General features: G+C 44.2%; 1 protein-coding gene across 1 annotated transcript in view; it reads right to left on the bottom strand.

The window, feature by feature from the left end:
• Positions 1-23090, bottom strand: part of LOC115132024 (semaphorin-3F-like) — a 112085-nt gene that overhangs the window by 11503 nt on the left and 77492 nt on the right. The window contains exons 3-12 of the mRNA XM_029664208.2: positions 8001-8161; positions 7570-7632; positions 7311-7430; positions 5424-5517; positions 5193-5312; positions 4731-4876; positions 4243-4357; positions 4017-4086; positions 2102-2246; positions 1491-1713 (exon numbers count right to left, since the gene is read on the bottom strand). Coding sequence (XP_029520068.2) covers positions 1491-1713; positions 2102-2246; positions 4017-4086; positions 4243-4357; positions 4731-4876; positions 5193-5312; positions 5424-5517; positions 7311-7430; positions 7570-7632; positions 8001-8161 — 1257 coding nt within the window. The remainder of the gene's footprint in view (positions 1-1490; positions 1714-2101; positions 2247-4016; positions 4087-4242; positions 4358-4730; positions 4877-5192; positions 5313-5423; positions 5518-7310; positions 7431-7569; positions 7633-8000; positions 8162-23090) is intronic.

The raw sequence follows: 23090 nt of genomic DNA, 5'->3' as shown, positions 1-23090 counted from the left end.
TCTCCAGCCAGCACTCCAAAGGAAATACAATGCTCATTGAACAGGGTTATTATTTTCGACATGAAATCAGGAGTATCTGTGTTAGGGGCATATATATTTAAAATAGGAATTGGTTGCCCATATAGTGACCCAGATATCAGAATACATTTCCCCTCCGGATTAGATATGGTTTTGTCAATTCTGAATAAAACATGCTTATGGATAAGTATGGCTGTGCCTCTACTGTTTCATTTGAGAGATGGGAAATACAGCTGTCCCACCCAAGCTCTGCCGAGTTTAGCATGTTCAGTAACACAGAGGATGGTCTCTCGTAATAGCGCAATGTCTGCTTTTTCCTTTTTGAGAGCACATAAACTCAGCAAAAAAAGAAACGTCCCTTTTTCAGGACCCTGTCTTTCAAAGATAATTCATAAAAATACAAATGCTTTCACAGATATTAATTGTAAAGGGTTTAAACACTGTTTCCCATGCTTTCCCAGGCAATGAACCATAAACAATTAATGAACAAGCACCTGTGGAATGGTCGTTAAGACACTAACACCTTACAGACTGTAGGCAATTAAGGTCACAGTTATGAAAACTTAGGACACTAAAGAGGCCTTTCTACTGATTCTGAAAAACACCAAAATAAAGATGCCCAGGGTCCCTACTGATCTGCGTGAAAGTGCCTTAGGCATGCTGCAAGGAGACATGAGGACTGCAGATGTGGCCAGGGCAATAAATTGCAATGTCCGTACTGTGAGACGCCTAAGACAGCGCTACAGGGAGACAGGACGGACAGCTGATAGTCCTCGCAGTGGCAGACCACTTGACCACAGGTGCATGTTTTGTCTCACCAGGGGTGATGGTCGGATTTGCGTTTATCGTTGAAGGAATAAGCGTTACACCGAGGCCTGTACTCTGGAGCGGGATCAATTTGGAGGGTGAGGGTCCGTCATGGTTTGGGGCGGTGTGTCACAGCATCATCAAACTGAACTTGTTGTCATTGCAGGCAATCTCAACGCTGTGTGTTACAGGGAAGACATCCTCCTCCCTCATGTGGTACCCTTCCTGCAGGCTCATTCTGACATGACCCTCCAGCATGACAATGCCACCGGCCATACTGCTCGTTCTGTGCGTGATTTCCTGCAAGTCTGTTACTTTTGATTTTGACACCCCCTTTGTTCAGGGGCACATTATTCCATTTCTGTTAGCCACATGTCTGTGGAACTTGTTCAGTTTATGTCTCAGTTGTTGACTCTTAATATGTTCATACAAATATTTACACATGTTAAGTTTGCTGGAAATAAACGCAGTTGACAGTGAGAGGACGTTTCTTTTTTTTGTTTAATATCTTTTTCAGTTTTATTGCATGACCTAGCCCATGGCAGTTCCATGTCAGTAGATTTTAAGGTACTAGTCAACGTCATCGAACAGTAATCGAACTCTAGTGCAAGTCATCTCTGGGTATAGGTGGATAATAGTTACAGCTGCTAGCTAGCATGGCTCACCTGTGCCCAGGAAGAGCACCTCATACCTCCCGTCCACAGCATCCACCAGGTCCACCACGATGGAGGTGAATCGGTAGTCCACTCCAGTTCGGACCACCAGAGGGCGCTTGTGCATTGTGTAGACAGGGTGGTACATGAGGGGGTGTGCCCTCACAAAATTCACTGCCTCATCCGAAAACTCCTTGGTGGAGCGGAGGCCCGGGGTGAACGTTCCTCCTGGACACTGTAGACGAAGAGGACAGATAGCTCTGGTTGAACTGGGTCATGTTCAGTGGCACCAAAAAGAAGAAAACCATCTGAAACAGGGAAGAACTACTGTATCTGGACTTGGCCAATCAAAACGGCATGTTTCCTTTTCCATTGTACAATGTTTTGCTACGGTGTACATCAATGAATACGTAGCATGTACATCAATGAATACGTAGCATGTAGCTCAACATGTTCTTGTGTGTTGGATCATGGGAATTATGGGATTTTGACCACACCAAGACACTGACAGTTTGACACATTGTTTCTTTTGATTACTTGTTGATCTAGATTTGACTCTATGATCAATAGCAACTTCAAAGCTACCCATAATTTGTTTGTTTATTGGTCCTGAGTGTACGTACCGTTCCAGGGCGAGGGTAGGGGATCTTTCCAGTGTAGGGGGTCCACTGGTAGTTGTGTCCATGCTTGTGTGAGAAGGGGCCATTGAAGACATTGCGAATGTCGGACATAGAGTACACACACACGGCTGAGCCCTTAAAAACAGACCTAAGGAAAGAGGTGGAAAGGTGGTGGAAGAGAGTCATCAAAATAAACTACCCCAGTGGTGTGTATTCATGTATGCCAAGGGAAGAAAGGCATCCGAGCAAGCGAAACAGCGCCCCTCTGTCTCTGTATGCGTAGCCCATCTATCTGATGCTGTCTGGCCAAAAAGAGTATGACATTGTTGCCGTCCGTAGCATTGAATGCAAAAGAAGCCAACGAGCATTTGGCCTCTCTTGATTAAAAAAATAATAGCCAATCAGCGTTGAGCTAAACTGAGTGAGATCAACTGTGAATGGTCCTGGTGCACCAGAAAAAAAGTGTCAAGGGAAGAGTGTCAATGATTATAACAGCGATTCTGATACAACCATAAATTCATAAATTGTGCCCCTGGCCTGAGAGGATGGAAGTTCAATATGAAGCTAAATGTTGGCTAATTTTAACTAGCTGGCTCATCATTGCCCATGAAAGGAAGTTAGGCTAGAGAGCATGCATTTTAGCCAGGTAGCCTAGGACAACAAAAACTAAAAGTGTGTGCTGTATGACAGAGTCATAGACCATTTCAGCAACATGGAAAAGAGGAGGATGGCAATTGGTGTTTCTCTACAAGTAGGGTGAGTCAAGTTTTTCCTACTTTCACACACGCACACATACACGCACACACACACAAACACAGAAATCAGTTCCATGGACAGCCACATCATATTTAGCTTATGTTAATTGGACTGATTCAGAGGGGTTGGGTTAAATGCGGAAGGCACATTTCAGTTGAATGCATTCAGTTATACAACTGACTAGGTATCCCCCTTTCCCTTTTCCTAAACTTTTTTTGGTATATTTTAGTTGTAACTATATTAGACTAAGCATAGGTGATTTGATGACGATGAAATATTGAAATTGATGTGGTGCTGGAATAGTGGAGGCAGCTCCGGTTTTCTTTGAGACTTGCAATAATTCTCCATGGTTCTAAATCAATAGTTGTTCAGTAGTCTGAAAATGTCGGAAACATTAACTTGCTTGAACTGTTTGTTACATGCAATATGCTTTGTGGACTTCACAGGACAGATGTTGCTCTCCGGTTTTGTGATAAAACAAAGGTGTGGTTAAATGTATTAAGGAATATAAACTAACAGGTTGTAGGGCAAACAACACAATTATCACAACACATGCAATATGGCTTTTTCCCCCTGGCTTGGCTTCCCCAGTGATTTCACCCATAGGTTGTAATATGTTTTTTTTTCCCCTGGCTTGGCTTCCCCAGTGATTTTACCCATAGGTTGTAATATGTTTTTTTTCCCTGGCTTGGCTTCCCCAGTGATTTTACCCATAGGTTGTAATATGTTGTTTTTTTCCCCCTGGCTTGGCTTCCCCAGTGATTTTACCCATAGGTTGTAATATGTTGTTTTTTTCCCCTTGGCTTGGCTTCCCCAGTGATTTTACCCATAGGTTGTAATATGTTGTTTTTTTCCCCCTGGCTTGGCTTCCCCAGTGATTTTACCCATAGGTTGTAATATGTTGTTTTTTTCCCCCTGGCTTGGCTTCCCCAGTGATTTTACCCATAGGTTGTAATATGTTTTTTTCCCCCCCCTGGCTTGGCTTCCCCAGTGATTTGACCCACGCACCGCTACTGAACTACCCCAGGGTTCTAGAACTTCATTTGTGGAGAACTACTGGGTGGGCAGGCTTTTTTTGTTGTTGTCCGACACTAACAAAGGACATAGAATGTATGGTTGTGGGGAAAAAAAACATTTTGGAATGATTCAAGTGATATATTACCCCGCAGTGGAAAAGACAGCGTACACGACAGGATTGCGTTCGTCTTGTGTTGGCTGAATGAAGACATCCTCTGATGGGAAGCAAGTTGACAAAGATGTTAACAGTGCCTTTTCTATAAACAAGTGTCAAAATAAGACTAAGCCTCCATTTTCCTTTATCTGCATCTGATTGAATTGCAGCCTACTGTACAGTATGTCAATGCCGCAGGAATTAAAAGCAGTCTCACTCAGCTCATCGAAATAGGTCTCCACACCATCACTGCCTATCACTGAGCACACCAGCCGAGCCTTCAGGAAGGTCGTCCACTTGTTGACCAGTGACCTCTGACCCCCATCATCATTCTGGGAACGTGAAACAAAGTTAGGGGGAATTTATGTAAAATGGTAGATCATTCAATATCATCACCACAACCACTTGGCTTTCTAGTGTCCAATGGTTGTGCGTTTAGTAGGAACGAAATGGGACAAAATGATTTGAAACTGAGGTATTATCCCCTAACTTGGGGAAGACGGGCTCATAGTATCGGCTGGAACAGAATAAATGGAATGGTATCCAACACATCAAACACATGATTTCCACGTGGTTGACGCCATCCCATTCACTCAATTCCAGTCACTATTATGAGCCGTCCTCCCCTTCAGCAGCCTCCTGTGGTGTGTGTGTATGTGTCTGTGTGTTTGTGAGGTCAGGGGGGGATATACGAGGGTCTCTCACCAGGCATACTCGGCCCACCCTGGCCAGGACACTGGGGCTGCCCCCCCCAGCCGAATCCAGGCTCTTCTCCCGAAAGAAGAAGTAGAGCTTATTATCGTTCCTCTCGGAGCTGTCAGGAATCTGCTGGATCTTCACAAACACAGGCTCTGGAGACAGACATTAGTCAATTTGAGAGAGAGAGAGAGAGAGAGAGAGAGAGAGAGATTATTTATCCAGTCACCTTCTCCTAATCCCTGCCTACATGTACATTCAGTATCTACCTCAACTACTCCAGTATCCCTGCAAATTGTAATTTGGTACTGCACTTTTGGAAAGGGCTTGCAAGGTAAGCATTTCACTGTATTTGTGCAAGTGACAAATGAAAGAGAGAGACATAGAGAGAGAGGTGTGGCCGACTTTTTCTCAGGGCAAAATAGTCATGAGTTACTCAAAGTGTCACCTGTGGGTCAGGGGCAAGCTTACCATTCAGCCAGCGGGAGTCATATTGCTCAGTCCTGACGGCAGGTCTGTCTCCCAGGGTTCTGAAGATGGCCGGGTCCGTGCCCATGAAGTCAACGTGGACCCCTGCATACAGATTCCCATCTAGCAAAGCGGGAACAAAAGAGGAAGATGGATGATGATGATGGCTAGTGGTATTGTAAGTGAGAACTGTGGTGGGAACTGTTATGATGAACAGACAAGAAGAGGTCTCACTGATAAGGGCCACAGCATTCTCCTGCAGCGGGTCGTAGGAACATTTCCCTTTCCCTGAGTCCACATAGCCAGGGACCAGCCTGAACAGGTACTCCTGCACAGAGAGGACAATACATGGATATAGGTATGTTTCAGACCTGGATTCAGATACTATTTTAGGTACTTCAATTACTTTTTAACACATTTCATAACTAATATTTAGATAACCTTTTATTTGAAAAAACAAATAGTTGAATATTGGAATGCATTTCAAAATACCATTTGGAATGTTTACTTAACTAAAAATACATATCGTTGGAAGTATTTGGAAAACAAAATAGTTGTGAATGTAAATAGTAGTTTAATTTCATGACCGCAGTCAATTTCCACGTGACCATTGAGTCTGTCACGACTTCCGCCGAAGTCGGTCCCTCTTCTTGTTCGGGCGGCTTTCGGCGGTCGACGTCACCGGCCTTCTAGCCACCGCCGATCCACTTTTCATTTTCCATTTGTTTTGTCTATGTCTTACACACCTGGTTTCACTCACCCAATTACCTGTTTAGTATTTAACCCTCTGTTCCCCTTGTTTGGTTGTGAGTGATTGTTTGTTGTATTGTGGGCTTAGAATTATTCTTGTATTATTTGATGACTTTGAAGAAAGTTACTTTTATTTAGTCATCTCTGCTGTCCTGCGCCTGACTCCTCTGCACCAGCTACACACAGACTCTTACAGAGTCACTGTAACTGGGCTTCTCCTAAACTGCGCTTTGATGCCACGGATGGTCATTAGTAGCCTACCAAACTTGCTAATGGCCTGGTACTCAGCGCTCCATTGTCTCGCTAAATCACACTGACATCGATGCAAATGCAATAGAAAAACAAATCAATCACTTCATGAGAGCCTTGGCATTCAGAGTTTGAGCGGACTAGGATCACCTGGTGTGCAGCGAGAGCCAGCTCCTCATAGCTGGTCGATGCATAGAATGAAAAGCCTATGTTGCACCACATTTCTATAGGCTATGCTATGCAAGAAAACAGAGTTTTAATGGCCTCTTTTTAAAAAGAGCAGGTCACATCAGCTTTCTATAGGCTAGGCCCAATATTAAGCACATTGCGTCTCTTTACAACCAGAGTAGCCTACCTGGCTGGCATTTAAATGAACCGTGGGAAAAACCTCTTGCAGTCGCTATTCAATGACATGTATTTTATTCCTCTGCCCCTGTTCCGACAGGTACGTGATAATGGCCCATATTATCACTCGTGAATGATGGCCACCGTGTGCTGTCTAAGGCAATGCATTTTTTGGGGGACTTTATCTAATCATAGTCACATGCAGCCTACCCAATATGCCTATATGTTTCAATGAGGGTTGTAATCACAACTAAAGTGGCCAAATAACTCTAAGCGCAGTCTATAGGCCTAGGAACTGTGGAACACAGTTAGAGAGTACATAGCCTACAGAGCCTAGTGAAACGTGTTCTTATAATCCCAGTCATTTGCGCAATCAGGTGTGAAAACAATCAGGTGTGAGTTTTGACTGGACACTATTTAAAAGAAGTTAAGCACATCAATCACTGGCCGAACACAGTTTATCTGGACTCCCGCAAGGTCCGAGTTCTTTTTACTATATTTTACTATCCTGTGCAAATGTTGATTTGTGGTAGTGGGAGACAATGTTGGAGACTTTGGAAATGACTGTTGTGGTTATCTGCAGATTTAAAGTCATTTTTAATAGTGAGAAAAAACATCTTTCATCTTCTTCTTCTTCGGATGTCGTCTTCAAAATTAGCAAAGGCAACAACCATATTATTTGCATTAGTGGTGACCAGGGTGTTGATTTTGGTTGAGATCTTGTAGTGATCTAAGTGTTCCATGTCAGTGCATATGCATATTTGTTGGTGTCCGTACCTCTGCTCTCCATCCTCTGTTGATGAAGGTGCAGATGGGCTTGTAGGCCCCTGTGCCACAGGTGTACAGGTGTGTGCGATTCCAGGGTTCGATCAGACGCACAAAGTTTGCACACTCCCCCTGATTAGGACAGAGGGAACAGAGTTACAATCAATACGCTTGACATACTGTGCATATTTACTGTACTACAATAACAACAGTATTTGTGTAGCCCTTTTTATACATTAAAGCTAATGGTCAAGACGTAAAGGACACTAACCTGCCCACCCTTTCCAGTCATTCTACACTCTCCTTTCCTCTGGGTAGTGGCCGGCCAGTGAATCTGAAGGAAGAAGTGTAGAAAATGCAACATTTCAGATCTGGTGCATTGTATGATTTTCTGCGTGTAGACATGACATATTTTAAGCCTTAAAATAGGACATCATAAAGGCTCATACATGCTTATAAATAGGTCATGATACAAAAAAAGCATTATACCTGTGGACGTCAAGTGTGACTTTTATTTGCACTCTTAGACGTACAGATGGCTTCAGTGGCTGAATATGTCATAAAATGTAATAAAACACAAGAATGGATACTGGCAACTTGACTCCAGGGCGGCCATCTCCATCAGGGAAATCTTATCAGGTAATATATGTATCTGTCTCTGTGGAATTTTATCATAGGAGTCATCATAGGGTTTTCTCTTACTATGAGAGGCTCCTTGTTGATGTTGTGCATGTCCAGGGCCACCAGGTACTCCCGGCTGCCCAGGTAGAGACGGCCCTGGTCCTGGTCCATGTGCAGGATGCGGTAGTCACTGGTGTTGAAGGAGAAGGAGAAAGGCCGCGCCGTCCGTGTCTCCATCAGCTCTGGACCAACACACACACACCACACACACACACACACACACACACACACACACACACACACACACACGTAGGCAGAGAGAGACAGACAAACAGAGAGGAGAGAGAAAGAGAGAGAAACACAAAGACAGGCATCATTAATGGTGCGGCAGGGTAGCCTAGTGGTTAGAGCGTTGGACTTGCAAGTTCGAATCCCCAAGCTGACAAGGTACAAATCTGTCGTTCTGCCCCTGAACAAGGCAGTTAACCCACTGTTCCTAGGCTGTCATTGAAATAAGAATTTGTTCTTTAACTGACTTGCCTCGTTAAATAAAGGTAAAATAAAAAATAAATACATTTGGATCAGAATACATTTGGGGACAGGATATACCTGGGACTTGGCTTGAGAAGCATGAATCCTTAATGGTGAAATTGCCACGTCCATTTGGGATATTACAACAATAAAGAAGTTACTGCAAACAACGAACACCTCGGACATAATTGCATACGCGATAAAACAGCAGCATACAGTGCCTTCAGAAAGTATTCAGACCCCTTTACTTTTTCCACATTTTGTTACGCTACAGCCTTATCCAAACATGTATTAAATAGTTTTTTTCCCTCATCAATCTACACATAATACCCCATAATGACAAAGCAAAACCACGTTTTTAGACATTTATTGTAATTTTTTTTTTTTTTTAAACGGATATCTAATTTACATTATTATTCAGACCCTTTACTCAGTACTTTGTTGAAGCACCTTTGGCAGCGATTACAGCCTTTAGTCTTCTTGGGTATGATGCTACAAGCTTGGCTCACCTGTATTTGGGGAGTTTCTCCCATTCTTCACTGCAGATCCTCTCAAGCTCTGTCAGGTTGGATGGGGAGAGCTGCTGCACAGCTATTTTCAGGTCTCTCCAGAGATAGTTCAAGTCCGGGCTCTGGCTGGGCCACTCAAGGATCTTTAGAGACATGTCCCGAAGCCACTCCTGCGAAATCTTGGCTGTGCACTTACTTTAGCTCATTGTCCTGTTGGAAGGTGAGCCTTCGCCCTAGTCTGAGGTACTGAGCGCTCTGGAGCAGGTTGCCTGCCCTGCACCCTATTTCATAGCTCCACAATGAAATAGGGTGCAGGCCAGGCAGCAGGCTGTCTGCCACTAGCACAGTGTAGTCAGCTCAGCTATCCCCATTGAGACCGTGTCTGTGCCTCGACCTAGGTTGGGCAAAACTAAACATGGCGGTGTTCGCCTTAGCAATCTCACTAGAATAAAGACCTCCTCCATTCCTGCCATTATTGAAAGAGATTGTGATACCTCACATCTCAAAATAGGGCTACTTAATGTTAGATCCCTCACTTCCAAGGCAGTTATAGTCAAGAACTAATCACTGATCATAATCCTGATGTGATTGGCCTGACTGAAACATGGCTTAAGCCTCATGAATTTACTGTTAAATGAGGCCTCACCTCCTGGTTACACTAGTGACCATATTCCCCATGCATCCCGCAAAGGCGGAGGTGTTGCTAACATTTACGATAGCAAATGTCAATTTACGAAGAAAAAAAACTAAGTTTTCGTCTTTAGAGCTTCAAGTCATGACATCTATGCAGCCTACAATTGTCACTTTTTATAGCTACTGTTTACAGGCCTCCTGGGCCATATACAGCGTTCCTCACCGAGTTCCCTGAATTCCTGTCAGACCTTGTAGTCATAGCATAATATTCACATTTTTGGTGACTTTAATATTCACATGGAAAAGTCCACAGACCCACTCCAAAAAAGCTTTCGGAGCCATCATCGACTCAGTGGGTTTTGTCCAACATGTCTCCGGACCTACTCACTGCCACAGTCATACTCTGGACCTAGTTTTGTCCCATGGAATAAATGTTGTGGATCTAACTGTTTTGCCTCATAATCCTGGACTATTGGACCACCATTTTATTACGTTTGCAATCGCAACAAATAGTCTGCTCAGTCCCCAACCAAGGAGCATCAAAAGTCATGCTATAAATTCTCAGACAACCCAAAGATTCCTTGATGCCCTTCCAAACTCCCTCTGCCTACCCAAGGACGTCAGAGGACAAAAATCAGTTAACCTCCTAACTGAGGAACTCAATTTAACCTTGCGCAATACCCTAGATGCAGTTGCACCCCTAAAAACATTTGTCATAAGAAACTAGCTCCCTGGTATACAGAAAATACCTGAAAACAAGACTCCCTAAATTCTATCAGCATATCGATTGTGCTACCAGGGCTGGTAAAACCCTGGACCATAGTTATTCTAACTTCCGCGACGCATATAAGGCCCTCCCCCGCCCTCCTTTCGGAAAAGCTGACCACAACTCCATTTTGTTGCTTCCAGCCTACAGACAGAAACTAAAACAGGAAGCTCCCGCACTCAGGTCTTTTCAACGCTGGTCCGACCAATCTGATTCCATGCTTCAAGACTGCTTTGATCACTAGGATTGGATATGTTCCGCATTGCGTCCAACAACAACATTGACGAATACGCCGATTCGGTGAGCGAGTTCATTAGCAAGTGCATCGGCGATGTCGTACCCACAGCAACTATTAAAACATTCCCAAACCAGAAACCGTGGATTGATGGCAGCATTTGCGCGAAACTGAAAGTGCGAACCACTGCTTTTAACCAGGGCAAGGTAACCGGAAACATGACCGAATACAAACAGTGTAGCTATTCCATCCGCAAGGCAATCAAACAAGCTAAGCGTCAGTATAGAGACAAAGTAGAGTTGCAATTCATTGGCTCAGACACAAGAGTTAGCGTCTACAGGATCTACAGTCAATCACGGATTACAAAAAGAAAACCAGCCCCGTCGAGGACCAGGATGTCCTGCTCCCAGACAGACTAAATAACTTCTTTGCTCGCTTTGAGGACAATACAGTGCCACTGACACAGCCCGCTACCAAAACCTGCAGACTCTTCTTCCTGCAGCCGACGTGAGTAAAACATTTAAACGTGTTAATCCTCGCAAGGCTGCAGGCCCAGACGGCATCCCCAGCCGCGTCCTCAGAGCATGCGCAGACCAGCTGGCTGGTGTGTTTACGGACATATTCAATCAAGCCTTATCCCAGTCTGCTGTCCCCACATGCTTCAAGAGGGCCATTGTTCCTGTCCCAAAGGAAGCTAAGGTAACTGAGCTAAACGACTACCGCCAACTACTCACTTCCGTCATCATGAAGTGCTTTGAGAGACGAGTCAAGGACCATATCACCTCCACCCTACCTGACACCCTAGACCCACTCCAATTTGCATACCGCCCCAATAGGTCCACGGACGACGCAATCGCAACCACACTGCACACTGCCCTAACCCATCTGGACAAGAGGAATACCTATGTGAAAATGCTGTTCATCGACTACAGCTCAGCATTTAACGCCATAGTACCCTCCAAACTCGTCATCAAGCTCGAGACCCTGGGTCTCGACCCCGCCCTGTGCAACTGGGTACTGGACTTCCTGACGGGCCGCCCCCAGGTGGTGAGGGTAGGTAACAACATCTCCACCCCGCTGATCCTCAACACTCGGGCCCCACAAGGGTGCGTTCTAAGCTCTCTCCTGTACTCCCAGTTCACCCACAACTGCGTGGCCATGCACGCCTCCAACTCAATCATCAAGTTTGCGGACAACACTACAGTGGTAGGCTTGATTACCAACAACGACGAGACGGCCTACATAGAGGAGGAAAGGGCCCTCGGAGTGTGGTGTCAGGAAAATAACCTCACACTCAACGTCAACAAAACAAAGGAGATGATCGTGGACTTCAGGAAACAGCAGAGGGAGCACCCCCTATCCACATCGACGGGACCGTAGTGGAGAGGGTAGTAAGTTTTAAGTTCCTCGGCGTACACATCACGGACAAACTGAATTGGTCCACCCACACAGACAGTGTTGTGAAGAAGGCGCAGCAGCGCCTCTTCAACCTCAGGAGGCTGAAGAAATTCGGCTTGTCACCAAAAGCACTCACAACCGTAAGGCTCTCCAGAGGGTAGTGAGGTCTGCACAACGCATCACCGGGGGCCGGGGGCAAACTACCTGCCCTCCAGGACATCTACACCACCCGATGTCACAGGAAGGCCATAAAGATCATCAAGGACAACAACCACCCGAGCCACTGCCTGTTCACCCCGCTATCATCCAGAAGGAAAGGTCAGTACAGGTGCGTCAAAAACAGCTTCTATCTCAAGGCCATCAGACTGTTAAAACAGCCACCACTAACATTGAGTGGCTGCTGCCAACAAACTGACTCAACTCCAACCACTTTAATAATGGAAATTGATGTAAAAAATGTATCACTAGCCACTTTAAACAATGCCACTTTTATGTTTACATACCCTACATTACTCATCTCATTTGTATATACTGTACTCGATAACATCTACTGCATCTTGCCTATGCCGTTCTGTACCATCATTCATTCATATATCTTTATGTACATATTCTTTATCCCTTTACACTTGTGTGTATAAGGTAGTAATTGTGGAATTGTTAGGTTAGATTACTCGTTGGTTATTACTGCATTGTCGGAACTAGAAGCACAAACATTTCGCTACACTCGCATTAACATCTGCTAACCATGTGTATGTGACAAATAACATTTGATTTGATTTGATACCTGAGCGCTGAAGCAAGCTTCCAGACAATTGGAACGGAAATGGCGCCACACCAAACTGGAAGTCTTCCGACTCGCTTGGAAAGACAGTACCGTGCAATATCAAAGAGCCCTCACTGCTGCTCGATCATCCTATTTTTCCAACTTAATTGAGGAAAATGAGAATAATCCAACATTTATTTTTGATACTGTCGCAAAGCTAACTAAAAAGCAGCATTCTCCAAGAGAGGATGGCTTTCACTTCAGCAGTAATAAATTCATGAACTTCTTTGAGGAAAATATTATGATCATTAGAAAGCAAATTACGGACTTCTCTTTAAATCTGTGTATTCCTCCAAAGCTCAGTTGTCCTGAGTCTGCACAACTCTGCCAGGACCTAGGATCAAGGGAGACACTCAAGGGTTTTAGTACTATATCTCTTGACACAACGATGAAAATAATCATGGCTTCTGAACCTTCAAGCTGCATACTGGACCCTATTCCAACTAAAGTACTGAAAGAGCTGCTTTCTGTGCTTGGCCCACCTATGTTGAACATAATAAACGGCTCTCTATCCACCGGATGTGTACCAATCTCACTAAAAGTGGCAGTAATAAAGCCTCTCTTGAAAAAGCCCAACCTTGACCCAGAAAATATAAAAACTATCAGCCTATATTGAATCTCCCATTCCTCTCAAATATTTTAGAAAAAGCTGTCACTGCCTTCCTGAAGACAAACGATGTATACAAAATGCTTCAGTCTGGTTTTAAACCCCATCATAGCACTGAGACTGCACTTGTGAAGGTGGTAAATGACCTTTTAACGGCATCAGACCGAGGCTCTGCATCTATACTCGTGCTCCTAGACCTTAGTGTTGCTTTTGATACCATCGTTCACCACATTCTTTTGGAGAGATTGGAAACCCAAATTGGTCTACACGGACAAGTTCTGACCTGGTTTAGATCTCATCTGTCAGAAATATATCAGTTTGTCTCTGTTAATGGTTTGTCCTCTGACAAATCAACTGTACATTTCAGTGTTCCTCAAGGTTCCATTTTAGAACCACTATTGTTTTCACTATATATTTGACATCTTGGGGATGTCATTCACTGCTATGCGGATGATACACAGTTGTACATTTCAATTAAACATGGTGAGCCCCAAAATTGCCCTCACAGCCTGTGTTTCAGACATAAGGAAGTGGACGGCTGCAAACGTTCTACTTTTAAACTCGGACAAAACAGAGATGCTTGTTCTAGGTCCCAAAAAACAAAGAGATCTTCTATTGAATCTGACAATTAATCTTGATGGTTGTACAGTCGCCTCAAATAAAACTGTGAAGGACCTCGGCGTTACTCTGGACCCTGATCTCTTTTTTGACAAACATATCAAGACTGTTTCAAGGACATCTTTTTTCCATTTACGTAACATTGCAAAAATCTGAAATTTTCTGTCCAAAAATTATGCAGAAAAGTTAATCCATGCTTTTGTTACTTCTAGGTTAGACTACTGCAATGCTCTACTTTCCGGCTACCTGGATAAAGCACTAAATAAACTTCAGTTAGTGCTAAATACGGCTGCTAGAATCCTGACTAGAAGCAATACATGTGATCATACTACTCCAGTGCTAGCCTCCCTACACTGTCTTCCTGTTAAGGCAAGGGCTGATTTCAAGGTTTTACTGCTAACCTACAAAGCATTACATGGGCTTGCTCATACCTATCTTTCCGATTTGGTCCTGCCGTACATAGCTACACGTACGCTATGGTCACAAGACGCAGGCCTCCTTATTGTCCCTATAATTTCTCAGCAAACAGCTGGAGGCAGGGCTTTCTCCTATAGAGCTCCAATTTTATGGAATGGTCTGCCTACCCATGTGAGAGACGCAGACTCGGTCTCAACCTTTAAGTCTTTATTGAAGACTCATTTCTTCAGTAGGTCCTATGATTGAGTGTAGTTTGGCCAAGGAGTGTGAAGCTGAACGGAAAGGCACTGGAGCAACGAACCGCCCTTGCTGTCTCTGCCTGGCCAGTTCCCCTCTCTCCACTGGGATTCTCTGCCTCTAACCCTATTACAGGGGCTGAGTCACTGGCTTACTGGTGCTCTTCCATGCCGTCCCTAGGAGGGGTGCGTCACTTGAGTGGGTTGAGTCATTGATGTGGTCTTCCTGTCTGGGTTGGCGCCGTGGTGGAGATCTTTGTGGGCTATACTCGACCTTGTCTCAGGATTGTAAGTTGGTGGTTGAAGATATCCCTCTAGTGGTGTGGGGGCTGTGCTTTGGCAAAGTGGGTGGGGTTATATCCTGCCTTTTTGGCCCTGTCCGTGGGTATCATCGGATGGGGCCACAGTGTCTCCTGACGCCTCCTGTCTCAGCCTCCAGTATTTATGCTGCAGTAGTTTATGTGTCGGGGGGCTAGGGTCAGTCTGTTATATCTGGAGTATTTCTCCTGTCTTATCCAGTGTCCTGTGTGAATTTAAGTATGCTCTCTTTAATTATCTCTTTCTTTCTTTCTCTCTCTCAGAGGACCTGAGCCCTAGGACCATGCCTCAGGACTACCTGGCATGATGACTCCTTGTTGTCCCTAGTTCACCTGGCCGTGCTGCTGCTCCAGTTTCAACTGTTCTGCCTGCGGCTATGGAACCCTGACCTGTTCATTGTGATTACTATTATTTGACCATGCTGGTCATTTATGAACATTTGAACATCTTGGCCATGTTCTGTTATAATCTCCACCCGGCACAGCCAGAAGAGGACTGGCCACCCCTCATAGCCTGGTTCCTCTCTAGGTTTCTTCCTAGGTTTTGGCCTTGCTAGGGAGTTTTTCCTAGCCACCGTGCTTCTACACCTGCACTGCTTGCTGTTTCGGGTTTTAGGCTGGGTTTCTGTACAGTATTTTGTTATATCAGCTGATGTAAGAAGGGCTATATAAATACATTTTATTTTTCTTCAAGGATCTCTCTGTACTTTGTTCCGTTCATCTTTGCCTCAATCCCGACTAGTCTCCCAGTCCCTGCCACTGAAAAACATCTCCACAACATGATGCCACCACCACCATGCTTCACCGTAGGCATGGTGCCAGGTTTCCTCCAGATGTGACGCTTGGCATTCAGGCCAAAGAAACCAATCTTGGTTTCATCAGACCAGAGAATCTTGTTTCTCATAGTCTGAGAGTCTTTAGGTGCCTTTTGGCAAACTCCAAGCGGGCTGTCATGTGCCTTTTACTGAGAAGTCGGGTCCGTCTGGCCACTCTACCATAAAGGCCTGATTGGTGGAATGCTGCAGAGATGGTTGTCCTTCTGGAAGGTTCTCCCATCTCCACAGAGGAACTCTGGAGCTCTGTCAGAGTGACCAAGGCCATTCTCCCCCAATTGCTCAGTTTGGCCGGGTGGACAGCTCTAGGAAGAGTCTTGATGATTCCAAACATCTTCCATTTAAAAATGGAGGCCACTGTGTTCTTGGGTACTTTCAATGCTGCAGAAATGTTTTTGTACCCTTCCCCAAATCTGTGCCTCAACACAATCCTGTCTTGGAGCTCTACAGACAAATCCTTCGACCTCATGGCTTGCACTGTCAACTGTGGGACCTTATATAGGCAGGTGTGTGCCTTTCCAAATCATGTCCAATCAATTGAATTTAACACAGGTAGACTCCAATCAAGTTGTAAAAACATCTCAAGGATGATCAATGGAAACAGGATGCACCTGAGCTCAATTTAGAGTCTCATAGCAAAGGGGCTGAATACTTATGTAAATAAGGTATTTCTGTTATTTTATTTTTCAGAAATGAGAAAAAATTTCTAAAAACCTGTTTTCGCGTTCTCATTATGGGGTATTGTGTGTAGATTGCTCAGGAAAATGTTTTATTTATTCAATTTTAGAATAAGGCTGTAATATAACAAAATGTGGAAAAAGTCAAGGGGTCTGAAAACTTTATGAAGGCACTGTACTGTATGTACTACCATTTTACCCCCAGTGTTCCCCACCTCTGCTTGTCAACAAAACTATAACAACCATGGGCCAGACAGTGGCGCTGTTTGCCCTTACTGCGGAATTTATCTTTAAGGACAGGCAATGTTAATGTACTGTCACACAGTAAAGAGCAAAGGGAGCCAGACACCTCTCTTTTTGCAAATGTGAGGTGAGCCAAGAGGTCTTCACGGGTCCATCAGACACGAAATTCCAAGATCTGACCTGGGATCCGGGTCCTAAATTCTGGTTTGTCTCGGATCTGGGTCGGGTCTGATATAATTGCCACGGATCTCGGGTATGTGCAATTAAAATTGATTTCCAAACTGGACCCGTTTGAACCCGTCCTTTGTTAATGGAATGTGTGTGAGGTGATGAGGAAACTGTGAGAGCTTGTTATCTGTGTCAGTCAATTGAAACTCAATGAAACACATAGCTTAGGTCGGCCAGGTACAGGAGAACCTTGTTCCAGCCGCTCACCTCATGTGCGCTTGCTGCTGAGGAGAGAGAGAGAGAATCCTTGACCTATGCTGCTGTGCTGTTGATTGCAAAGATGGAGGTCTTTTTCATGGAGATAAAATGAAAGCGATGAGAAACAGTATAGTGAAAAGAAGCCGACATGGGGTATGTCCTTCATGTGGACAAATTTGTATATTGTACTGGACAAAGACAGAGATCTTGCATCTAATAAAACATCAGAAGGCAGTGCGCACTGGCACTCCCTTGAACTCCAACAGCTGAACTTGATGTGAGGAATGTTTTAGGCTAGCAAAGTTACTCCTATAATCTAACAATATAATGCTTATTTTATAAAATATTCTGATTCAAAATATATGACCTCCTTCTGTAGGCCTATGTCTGTATAGCAGTAGCATACTTAAATTCACAGGGGACACCAGATAAGACAGGAAAATTACACCAGATATAACAGACTGACCCTCCGACACATAGACTAATGCAGCATAGATACTGGAGACTGAGACGGGGTGGGTCGGGAGACACTGTGGCCCCGTCCGACGATACCCCTGGACAGGGCCAAACAGGAAGGATATAACCCCACCCACTTTGCCAAAGCACAGCCCCCACACCACTAGAGGGATATCAACAGACCACCAACTTACTACCCTGAGACAAGGCTGAGTATAGCCCATGAAGATCTCCTCCACCACACGAGCGCAAAACCGGACAGATCTCCTCCAGAGCAAATATTCTTGATATGTTCGTCAAAGTTTTATTTGAGACGATTAATTGTCAGATCCAACAGCAGATCTCTTTGTTTCTTGGGACCTAGAACTAGCATCTCTGTTTTGTCCAAATCCACTTCCTTATTTCTGAAACACAGGCTTCCAGGGTAGGCAATTTTGGGGCTTCACCATGTTTCGTGTAAAGCTGTGTGTTGTCCGCATAGCAGTAAAAATTTACATTGTGTTTCCGATGACATCACCAAGAGGTAAAATATATAGTGAATACAATAGTGGTCCTAAAACGGAACCTTGAGGAATGCCGAAACTTACAATTGATTTGTCAGAGGACAAAATATCCACAGAGACAAACTGTTATCTTTCCGACAGATAAGATCTAAACCAGGCCAGAACTTGTCCGTGTAGACCAATTAGGGTTTCTAATCTCTACAAGAATGTGTTGATCAATGGTGTCAAAAGCAGCACTAAGGTCTAGGAGCACGAGGACAGATGCAGAGTCTTGGCCATTAAAAGGTCATTTACCACCTTCACTAGTGCAGTCTCAGTGCTATGATGGGGTATAACACCAGACTAAAGCATTTCATATACATTATTTGTCTTCAGGAAGGAAGTGAGTTGCCTAAAGCTTCTTCAAAAAATGATGAGAGGAAATGGAGATTTCGGGTCAAGGTTTGACTTTTTCAAGAGAGGCTTTACTACTGCCACTTTTAGTGAGTTTGGTACACATCTGGTGGATAGGGAGCCATTTATTTTGATCAACATAGGATGGCCAAGCATAGGAAGCAGCTCTTTCAGTAGTTTAGTTGGAATAGGGTACAGTATGCAGCTTGACGGTTTAGAGGCCATGACTATTTTCGTGAATTTGTCAAGACATATAGGATTAAAAAACTTGAGTGTCTCCATTGATCCTAGGTCCTGGCAGTTCTGTGCAGACTCAGAACAACTGAGCTTTGGAGAAATAAGCAGATTCAAAGAGTCCATAATTTGCTTTCTAATGATCATGATCTTTTCATTGAAGAAATTCATGAATTTATCACTGCTGAAGTGAAAGCTCTCCTCTCTTGTTGAATTCTGATTTTTTGTTATCTTTGTGACAGTATCAAAAATACATTTAGGATTGTTCATATTCTGCTCAATTATGTTGGAAAAATATAGGATGATCAAGCAGGGCTCTTCGATATTGCACGGTACTGTCTTTCCAAGCGAGTCGGAAGACTTCCTGCTTGGTGGTGCGCCATTTCCTTTCCAATGTTCTGGAAGCTTGCTTCAGGGCTCAGGTATTTTCTGTATACCAGGGAGCAAATTTCTAGTGACAAATGTTTTTTGTTTTTAGGGGTATCATGCAAGGTTAAATTAAGATCCTCAGTTAGGTGGTTAACCGATTTTTGGGTAGGTGGAGGGAGTCTGGAAAGGCATCTAGAAATCCTTGGGTTGTCCGAGAATTTATAATACGACTTTTGATGATCCTTGGTTGGGGTCTGAGCAGATTATTTGTTGCGATTGCAAACGTAATAAAATGGTGGTCCGATAGTCCAGGATTATGAGGAAAAACATTTAGATCCACAATATTTATTTCACTGGACAAAACTAGATCTGGGTATGACTGTGGCAATAACTAGATCCAGAGACATGTTGGACAAAACCCATTGAGTCGGTGATGGCTCTGAAAGCCTTTTGGAGTAGGTCTGTGGACTTTTCCATGTGAATATTAGAGTCACCAAAAAGTATAATAATATCTGCCATGACTACAAGGTCCAATAGGAATTCAGGGAACTCAGTGAAGAATGATGTATACGGCCCAGGAGGCCTGTAAATAGTGGCTATAAAAAGTGATTGAGTCGTCTGCATAGATTTCATGACTAGAAGCTCAAAAGACGAAAATGCAGTCGCGGGGATTATGGTCACTCGTGTAACCAGGAGGAGAGGCCTCATTTAACACAGTAAATTCCTCAGGCTTGAGCCATGTTTCAGTGAGGCCAATCACATCAAGTTTATGATCAGTGATTAGTTCATTGACTATGACTGCCTTGGAAGTGAGGGATCTAACATTAAGTAACACTATTTTGAGATGTGAGGTATCACAATCTCTTTCAATAATGACAGGAATGGAGGAGGTCTTTATTCCAGTGAGATTGCTATGGTGAACACCGCCATGTTTTGTTTTGCTCAACCTAGATCAAGGCACAGCCACAGTCTCAATGGCGATAGCTGAGCTGACTACACTGACTGTGCTAGTGGCAGACTCCACTAAACTGTCAGGGTGGCTAATGCTGACTGGCCTGCACACTATCTCATTGTGGAGCTAGAGGAGTTAGAGCCCTGTCTATGTTCATAGATAAGATGAGAGCACCCCTCCAGCTAGGATGGAGTCTGTCACTCCTCAGAAGGCCAGGCTTGGTCCTGTTTGTGGGTGAGTCCCAGAAAGAGGGCCAATTATCTACAAATTCTATCTTTTGGGAGGAGCAGAAAACAGTTTTCAACCAGCGATTGAGTTGTTTGACTCACTCCCCCTAACTGGGAGGGGGCCAGAGACAATTACTTGATGCTGACAAATCTTTCTAGGTGATTTACACGCTGAAGCTATGTTGCGCTTGGTGACCTCTAACGTTGTTGGTGCCGATGTGGATAACAATATCCCTATACTCTCTACACACCAGTTTTAGCCTTAGCCAGCACCATCTTCAAATTAGCCTTTACGTCGGTTGCCCTGCCCTCTGGTAAACAGGGTATGATCGCTGGATAATTCTTTTTAAGTCTAATATTGAGGGTAATGGAGTCGCCAATGACTAGGGTTTTCAATTTGTCAAAGCTAATGATGGGAGGCTTCGGCAGCTCAGACCCCGTAATGGGTGGAGGAGAGACCTGAGAAGGCTGGGCCTCTGACTTCCACTCGTTGCTTAATGGGGAGAACCGGTTGAAAGTTTGTCGGCTGAATGAGCGACACCGGTTGAGAATGCCAAGAGCATTTCTTTCCAGAAGGCTTGAGAAAATTGTCCGGCTGCGGGGACTGTGCCAGGGGATTTATACTACTATCTGTACTTACTGGTGGCACAGACGCCGTTTCCTCCTTTCCAACATTTTAATTTGCCTTTGCCTAACGATTGCATCTGAAGCTTACCTTGCAACACGACTTTCCTCACAATAAGACGATAGTTCTACCGTATATTATGAGTACAGCGACTGCAATTAGATAGCATAGTGTTAATGTTACTACTTTGCTTTTCAGCTGGTGGAGGTCCTGTAGATCCATGTCCAGATAAAGCATCCGGGGTGAAAAATGAATGAAAAAAGTTGAGCAAGGAAAACACGAAGACGTTGGTAAATGTATTAAAAGTAAAAACTGAAAGGTTTGGCATTTGGCCAAGTAGCAACAAACAGTACAACAGCACGGAGACAAGGAGCATACCGCCAGACATACCTCTCTCTTGTCTCTCTCTAATATGCCTAAGCTTCTCTGTCCTTTATATATATTTTTTCAATATTAATATAATATATTGGATGTCTAGGTCTATGTATGCAGTGCCCTGATGCATTTAGTTCTTAAATGTCTGACAGCTGAACAGTGAGGTGGACAGAAATTGTTTAAGGAAAGTAAAAACCAAAGAAACAATAGACTATGACGTTTCGAATATGCTACACATCAAAAACACAATTAATTGTCATTTGTTATAGGCAATTTTTTAAGGTGTTAACTGTGTCTCATCTGGCCAGGTCGGAGGTTTCTTTCTCCCTCTCTTTCTACTCTCAGATCTGAACGGGTCTCTCGGATCCGAATGGGCATAAATCTGTTTTTACACAGGGCTTTTCGGAACGTGTCTGAATGTCCTAGGGCCCATTCGGAGCGGGTCTCTGTCCACATTTTTCTTTATGCATATCAGGTTCGGGTGGGAAAACCAACGGTCCATTTCGGAAAAGGTCCACCTTCTTGGACTTGTGAAGACCTCTATAGCCAAGGCCCCGAAGCAGGTGGAGAGATGAAAGATGTCTCTCAACTGCGTGCTTTAGTTTGTGTGTTCGTGTCTTTTTGTGTGTCTGCCAAGTCTCTTATTGTCTCTATTAGTTTGGGTTCTAGCTCAGAGTTACTGGCCTGCCACAATGGGGATGGATACTATGCCACAATCAAAGGAATGTTTTTTATGATCAACCGTCTAATATACCACAGGATAATGGCACTTCTCTATTGGACGGACAATTTCAATCCTCACATTCATGTGACCTACAGGTAGAGCAGCTTGTTGACTTTAGACATAAATCTCTGGTTATGAGAGTGTGAAGACAACGCCGCCCGCCAACTATATGAGAGCGGGCCCTAGTTTGGCTATGGGGCCTTGGGGGGAGCAGTGACACAGACCATATCTATAAATTGCTCACGTTAGCCTCATACCAGACACACTTTGATCTCACGAGGTATTACTGCCCTTCCAACTGCTAACCTGTCTGGGCTCGGTCTGAAACGTTAAATACATAAAAATAGCTTGAGCCGTAGTGGTGTGAAGGTCACGGACGTACACTATCCAAGGTTCTGGGAACAAGCTTTGGGACGATGCTCAATGTAGAGAATCTTTTTTTACCTTTTCTTTTGAAAGATACCTACTGTCAACCTACATTGAAGCAGGACCTTGTTTTAGCTCAACTAAGTGCCACAAAAAGACTAATAATTTGTGCTTGAAAACAAAAATGAAGATGCATCTTTTGTAGTAGATAATATCTTCATGAAGAACCATACACTTACAAGAGTCTATGCATACCCTTAGTGTGTGTGTATGAGTGTAGTCTGTGTGTGTACACATCAAAGAAGAGAGTGGGCAGCAGAGAGGGGCATGTGAATGTCTTTGGTGCCGTTATCTGGCCCTCTAACTAGGTGGCGAAGAGTGGCCGTCTGTCTGTCTCTCTTGCAGCTGTGTGACTGATCCGCAAACAATCTGTAGAATTCCGTCAGCCACCGCTCTGCGGAGCGCCTGGGATTCTGTCCCCTCGGTGTGCGTAGGTAGGCAGGGGGAGTGGCAAGGCAAGTACGCTTCTATTCTCAGGACTTCTCTCATCCCATTGTAAGTGGCTTTATCCTGAAAATCCACTATCTTTGGGCAAGGGTAGGACAGAGGGCTGACTGTTTGAAAAAGGACACACCTGCTGGCCATAAAGGTCAGGACTATTGGGGCCCTGTGCGGCTG

This window comes from Oncorhynchus nerka, linkage group LG7 (genome assembly GCF_034236695.1).
Source record: "Oncorhynchus nerka isolate Pitt River linkage group LG7, Oner_Uvic_2.0, whole genome shotgun sequence".
NCBI lineage: Eukaryota > Metazoa > Chordata > Actinopteri > Salmoniformes > Salmonidae > Oncorhynchus > Oncorhynchus nerka.
This window is presented reverse-complemented; position numbering and strand designations above follow the sequence as displayed.